The sequence below is a fragment of the Ciconia boyciana genome, chromosome 1 (genome assembly GCF_034638445.1).
Source record: "Ciconia boyciana chromosome 1, ASM3463844v1, whole genome shotgun sequence".
In the NCBI taxonomy this organism is placed as follows: domain Eukaryota; kingdom Metazoa; phylum Chordata; class Aves; order Ciconiiformes; family Ciconiidae; genus Ciconia; species Ciconia boyciana.
Window position 1 is genome coordinate 151,001,006 of NC_132934.1, and position 6,621 is coordinate 151,007,626.

The following is a 6,621-nucleotide window of genomic DNA, read 5'->3' on the forward strand; positions in this document are numbered from 1 at the left end:
CTGCTGTCTAGTTGCAAAACAGCTGGGGAAGGAAGATTTCTGGTATTCTCCACAGTAGTGCTGAATAACTTTCAGACAGCTAGCCTGAAGCAGTAAGACAGGACTAAATTTGCAGCTACTTTTCTATTATGAAAAGTGAAAGTAAAAGCTTATCAGAACACAACATTAAGCAGCATTTAACCTTTTTTTGAACACATGCAAGACAAGCAACATGCAAGGGGCTGGTAAGATTCAAGCCAAAAATCTTACTCACACCTTGATATTCTGAGAAGAGCATGTTACAATCTTCCTAGCTGATGGAAATCTGACAAAAACAAATGGCTAACCTTGTGAAACAAAGGATAACAACCATGGAAACTAACAATGCTGGGAGAACTGAAGCCACTACACTGCAAGATGTACTTCCCTCACATTATTTTGACATTTTGTTTTTAAGTTGTTTCAGTAGCTGTGCTGTAATTTATCTTATAAAGGTAACGAGATCTTAAGCTTGGATCTCATGGCACCCTACTATTCCTTCTTTTTTCCCTTGAAAAAGGAACAAGGCTACTGACATACTTCCTGAAAACTATTTAATCTACAAATGAGCCAAGAGAACTGTTCTACTTTACCAGGAATAGAGCTCTTAAATTTATTTTCATTAAGAACATGCAACTCCCTTGTTATACCAAGACATCAGTAGATTATTTACAGTAGCATCAAGATTAAAGCAAACCATGCAGACTGACAAGCTCTGGTATTGCGTCTGGCCGAGATGGAGTCAATCTTCCTCACAGCAGCCCTCACGGTGCTGTACTTTCTATTGGTAGCTAGAAACGTGTTGATAACACACCAGTGTTTTGGCTACTGCTGAGACAGCATCAAGGCTGTCTCTCCAACATCCCCCCCTCACCAGTAGGCTGGGGGTGGGCAAGATCTTGGGAGGGGACATAGCCAGGACAGCTGACCCAAACTCACCAAAGGGATATCCCATACCACATGGTGTCCACTCAGCAATAAAAGCTAAGAGAAAGGAGGAGGAAGGGGGGGAATTCATTATTTATGGCATTTTGTCTTCCAGAGCAACTGCTATACGTACTGAAGCCCTGCTTCCTGGGAAGTGGCTGGACATGGCCTGCTGATGGGAAGTAGAGAATAAATCTTTTGTTTTCCTTTGCTTCCGCATGTGGCCTTTACTTTTGCTTTATTAAACTGCCTTTATCTTGACCCATTTTGATTTTTTTTTTCCCCATCTTGAACCTTTTTTTTTTTTAATCTTGACTCTTTGGGGGTTTTTTTCCATCTCATTTTCTCCCCTCCCATCCTGCTGGGGAGGGGAATGATAGAGGAGTTTAGTGGTACCTGGCATCCAGCCAAGGTCAACCCACCAGATCTTTAAATCCTGGCTACAAGATTTTAAAGTATATTTCGAAAAACTTAAATAAGGTCCTGATTCTACAAAGACAGCCTCACTGAAGCATCTCAGTATGTCCATATAAAGCTGAACAAACATTTAAAACTTCAAAGGGAATGAGTTTAAGGTGTCTATGTATTGACATACCAACCCACAAACAGGTGGGCTTTTTAAAAACAAAACTCTCAGCCTGCATGTAAGTTACTCATATTGTGGTGACATTGGATTGGTTTTTTTTAACAGTATCTGTTTAATTGGTTGCTGGTTTATGATACATCTACATTTCTCACTACAGACACCAAAAATCAATTAAATCCACTTCACTTGTGTTTATAATCACCTCATGTTCTTAAGCTGTGGTTTCACAACAGCTTCAAGACGATGCAAGTGCAGCCCATGACAAAGAATTTGTTTCAGTCCACCTCCACATGCCCCCCCCCTTTGGTTAGCACTAGCACTCCTGCAGTATCTTGCTGGGGGTTAAATCAGAGAAAAGCTGTAGCAGAAGACTTTGTCCCTTTAAAAGCGCAATGAAAATTCAACCTTTGGGCAAGGCTTCCCATTATATGTAGCACAGTATAGCTATACAATGTTCACAGAAGGAGATAGCACTGCAAGTGAGTCAACTAAGCTAATTCTGAAAAATATTAAAAAAAAAAAAAATTAAGTAGCATTCTACCAGATTACAGAGTGATTTTGACAGCTCGCTAGCTGCACTATCTCCAGATACATCACTTGGGCGATGGGGAACAAAATTGCCCCTTTCACCTAGGCCCTACAGATAAGGTAAATGTAACTGTTAGTTAAACTATTCACTTCAGCTTTGCCAGGGAACAGACACTTAAGTTACAACAGCTTTTAACTGCCTCCTCCATAGAAATGCTCCTTTGGGGTTCTATTTTTATATACACAAACTATGCATAACACATTGTTTCAAGTTAATAACTATTTTTTTAAATTAATGGAAATTGGATTTACAGAAATGAGACATCAAATACTACTTTAATTCAAACCCAGATGTAAAAGTAAGGATCCTTCTTGCTCTAAGTGCCACCAGGGAAACCAGTGAAGTCCATAAAAGGAGTTCTAGATATCTTTAAAGTGAGCCTGACAGCGCACCTCATGTCATGGTGGTACATTTAACCAACGTCAACAAGACTCCTTAGGCGAGACATTAACTGTAGACCTGCAAAGCACATGATGGTAACGCTGCCAACAGCATTCCCAGCTGCCTGTTTCACCACTGCACAGCCTCCTCAGTTGGGACAAAACAGCTGTCTGAATACCCTCACTGCCAAATGGTTATAACCTGAAAAGGTGACCTTAGTCCAGACCAGTTCCTTTACTTGGTGCACAGAAATTTAAGTCCTTGTATGTGGTGGATGCTGGTGGGAAATGGGAGATGTGGAGCAGGGATATCTAAGCCAGCCTAGCCATCCAACACCTTGTGCTGTGAAACTACCAAGAGAGCCACTCAATGAGTCTTGAGAGCGAGATAGCTGAGCCGTTCAACCGCCTGTAATAAGCTCTTCCTCTAGTTTGCAGACTTTCATAGAGAAGTTCTTCAGGCACATTTGTAACAAACTTGCATTCAAAGGCAGAAGCTTTTTACGAAATAAGAAACTTTTAGAAAAGATTACACTCCCTAAACATTCTCTTGGGGTTTCACACACAAACTGACAAAATGGCACTATCAAAAAAGTCTTATCTCCTAGTTCATGAAAAAAATAATGTACTTGCCAAGTATTTCATTCCCTGTAACATAATGTGCTCCAAATCTGATTCCCCATGTACTAACACTGAATGGAAATTCATGGAAAGGAGGTGCACAGCCTGACAACACTTAGCCATTTGGAGAGCACTTGAGAAAGAAGGAATGTAAAAAGTACCAGCACATACACCTACACCAGCAGCTCAGTTTTCTCAGATTCTATGCTATTTTAGTCCAGCATTATCTGACTGCAACCAGAGCACACTGATGATTCAGTAATATTGCAAGGAGTGCACTTTTAGGATAGGGGGATGGGATCACTTCCATAGGAAAGAAAACAAAAAACAGCCTCTCTAGAATCTACTGGACCAGTGGCATCTGCTAGCATATCATACTACATTGAAGACACCAAAGCCGTAACTAATGATTCCACTACTTTTGACCACTAATCAAAAGATTGAAAAGTACAGCAACATGACACGTTAGATTTGCAAAAAACATACTCCCATCAGGCACCAAACTATTCCCTTTTTAAGCTACTTTTTGCCACATTGACCTGCAGTCCCTCTCCTCCTCCATTTTTTCTGAATCGCAAAGAATGACCAGAAACAAGCAGTGAGAAGACTGCTATGACTTACAGCCCAGACAGCAAAAATCACATGACAGTTTTTCCCTTCCTTAAGGCTAACTTTTACCCACAAAGCTAGACAGCAAACACCAACTACTGTCCATAGAATATAATCAATAGCCAGGTCCCAATGACCATGTCAATTGCCACTCAATTCCAGTATTTTAACAGCAGCTTAGTAACTTTGTTTTCAAAATTAAGTATCATTTTTGGCAAAACACCAAGCCCTTTCAAAATAAGAACAGACATTAAGCTGTCCCTGCTTCAGTATGCATGGAACCTGAAGCCACTTGGACAAACAAACTGTCCTAAGAGTCAGAGCTGGTACATAACTTCAACGATAACAGCAGTACCTAAATAATGAGGTCCTGCAAACACAGTAACATATGGTAGTAAAGGGAATTCCAATGTTGTGTTTCTGGGGTAGGAAACACCACCCCTTCTGCCAAAATGCTTGAGCTGTACCTCTCCACCCTTCCAAATGCAAAGGGAGGATCCTCAATATGATGCACACACCCACCCCTGAAGCTAGCTCACCTATGTGTATTTTGGAGCATCAAGAGAATCACTTGTCCCTAGCAAAGCTGACAAGGCTTCAAGGATCCTTCCTCATAGTGTTCCACTTACATAAAAATCTAAATCTACATAAAGTCTAAAACTAGAAAAGGCTAGCATAAAATAAACTGAATATGAAATTTGCAACAGAAAAATCTGGACGAGAAAGGGAAGAGAGCTGACAGGACAATGTTATAAATCCTACTGACTCACGCCTAATAACTGAAGTCATAAATACCCCTCTCAGTGGTTATGCTAAGATCTTCCCAAATACCTCTGTGCCTCTCTTCAGGCTCTTAAGACTCCAGCTACATGCTGAGCTAATAAACAAACAAACATTTATTTAGCCCCCAAAGGCCATCGGAGGATTTTACAAAAAACAGACACGAGGCCTGCCCTGGAAAACTTCCTTGCAGCCTCACCTCCCGCGGCTACCAGGTTAAGACCAACAAGGAGCGGTCTGAGGAGCGGCTGCGGAAATACTGACTCCTTGAGCCACGTCTCGCTCACACCGCTCCCCCTCAGGCCCTCTGCCCAGGCAGCCCACCCCACCGACCAGGCGCTTCTGCAGCGCGCCCGCCCCACCTCACGCCCGGGGCTCGGCCTGAAGGCTGCCTGCCTGCCGCACGGCGCCGGCGAGCCCCCTTCCCGCGGGGCACCGAGGGGAAGCGCGGCCGCCTGCCCCCGGAGGAAGCCGCCCGCGCTGCGAACGCCACCCTCAGTGGTCGCCCCCAACGGCCGCCGAGGGGGCACGGGGGGCCCTCCCCGCGCAAGCCCTCGGGACGGGGCAGGGGAAAGATGCCTGACGGGGACCCCCGGCCCGGCACGGCACGGCCGGCGGCCCCGCGGGCGCCCTCCGCCACGGCCTAGCCGGCTGTCCGCCGGACTTGGGAAAGTTTCGGCAGGGCGGGGAGGGGGGGAAAGGGAGGAAGCCCTCAGCCCCGCCGCCCAGAGACGCGGGAGGCCGCGGGGAGTCCCCTTCCCTGCCGGGGCCGGAGCAGCCGCGCCGCGGCGCCTCGCAACCGGGCAGCGCGACGGGGCGCGGGAGGAGCCGCCACCACCTCCCCCCGCCCCGCCGGCGGAGGGCACGGGGGGCCGGGGGCGCCCGGCCAGCGGGCAATGAATGGCCGGGCCAGACCCGCCCCCACCCCCGCTCACTCACAGGCGACATAGGCGACGAAGGCCAGCCCCACGAGCAGCTTCATCCTCCTCCGGTTGATGGCGGTCAACAGGCGCAGCAGCGGCCCCTTGCTCACCATGCCCAGCGGCAGCGGCACGCAGCGCCGGGCGCCTGCACGGCCGGCCACGCCACCGGGCTCGCGCGCGCGCGGCCACCCACCGCTCGGCTCGGCTCGGCTCCCCCCGCCCGGGCTGTCCGGGAGCCGCCCGCGCAGGCGCAATGGCGCCCCCTCTCCCTCCCCCCCTTCCCCCGCTGTGGATGCGGTCGGCGGCCAACGGCGGCCGGAGCGGCGGCGCATGCGCGGGCGGCTACTGCCGGGCGGCTACCGCCGGGCGGCCCGACCCTCTCCTGGCGCCTGGGCTGGGCGGTGAGGTCAAGTGAGGCGGGGCGGGGTGCGGCGCGGCGCGGCGGTGTTGCTGTGGTGGTGTTGCTGTGGTGGTGTTGCCGCGGGGCCCGTCCGACCTTCCTTCGTAACAGGAGACCGACTCTTGGCTAGACGCTGCCTCGAGGGCGCCCGCCTCCCACAGAGCGTGCCTGAGGGAAAGGAAGGGAGCCCGCAGCCTCTCCATGCCCCTGGCCTGGTCTTTCAGAGTGCTTCAGCGTCGGCGGCCTTGGTCACCTGTCGCCCCCCGCCGTGGTGGCCCTTGGGTGGTGACCTGCTGGGACAGACATGAGCACACACATAGACAAAGTGTGTGTCACACTGTCTCCTTCAGTGCCCGCTACTCTGAAAGCACCATTTGCCTCATCCCAAATGTGTTTTCCATATCTGCACATGTCTCTTTGCCATAGCAAATGAAAAATCTTGGGATTTTTTTTTCCCCGAAGTAATAGTTACGAATTTGCCTCTGCCTAGGATAACGAGATTGCAGTTACTGTAAAATGGTTTACATTTCTACTGCGGCTTCCATCCAAAGTCCTTGTGGCCTGTTGCAAACCGCAGATTCGTACTTGCTTGAAACGGTAGGCACCTTCCTCATGTGTCAAAACATGTTCTCCTGCCAGTAAAATACACCCTCTTAATCTGAAGAGAAATCTCCCTCTACAACCCCACCTTCCCCCTGAGTAGTAGGGCCTTCACACAGTTTCTAAGGGATATTCTTTCTCACACTCATCTCCCACAGGAGAAACTGTGAGAAGAAGTGTTCTTGAAT

At 48.6% G+C, this 6,621-nt stretch overlaps 1 protein-coding gene across 1 annotated transcript in view; it reads right to left on the bottom strand.

The window, feature by feature from the left end:
- The window catches only part of UXS1 (UDP-glucuronate decarboxylase 1), a 66,274-nt gene extending 60,592 nt beyond the window's left edge, over nt 1-5,682 (bottom strand). Inside the window, exon 1 of the mRNA XM_072849775.1 lies at nt 5,450-5,682. Coding sequence (XP_072705876.1) covers nt 5,450-5,546 — 97 coding nt within the window. The 5' untranslated portion in view covers nt 5,547-5,682. The remainder of the gene's footprint in view (nt 1-5,449) is intronic.
- Between the last annotated feature and the right edge of the window lie 939 nt (nt 5,683-6,621).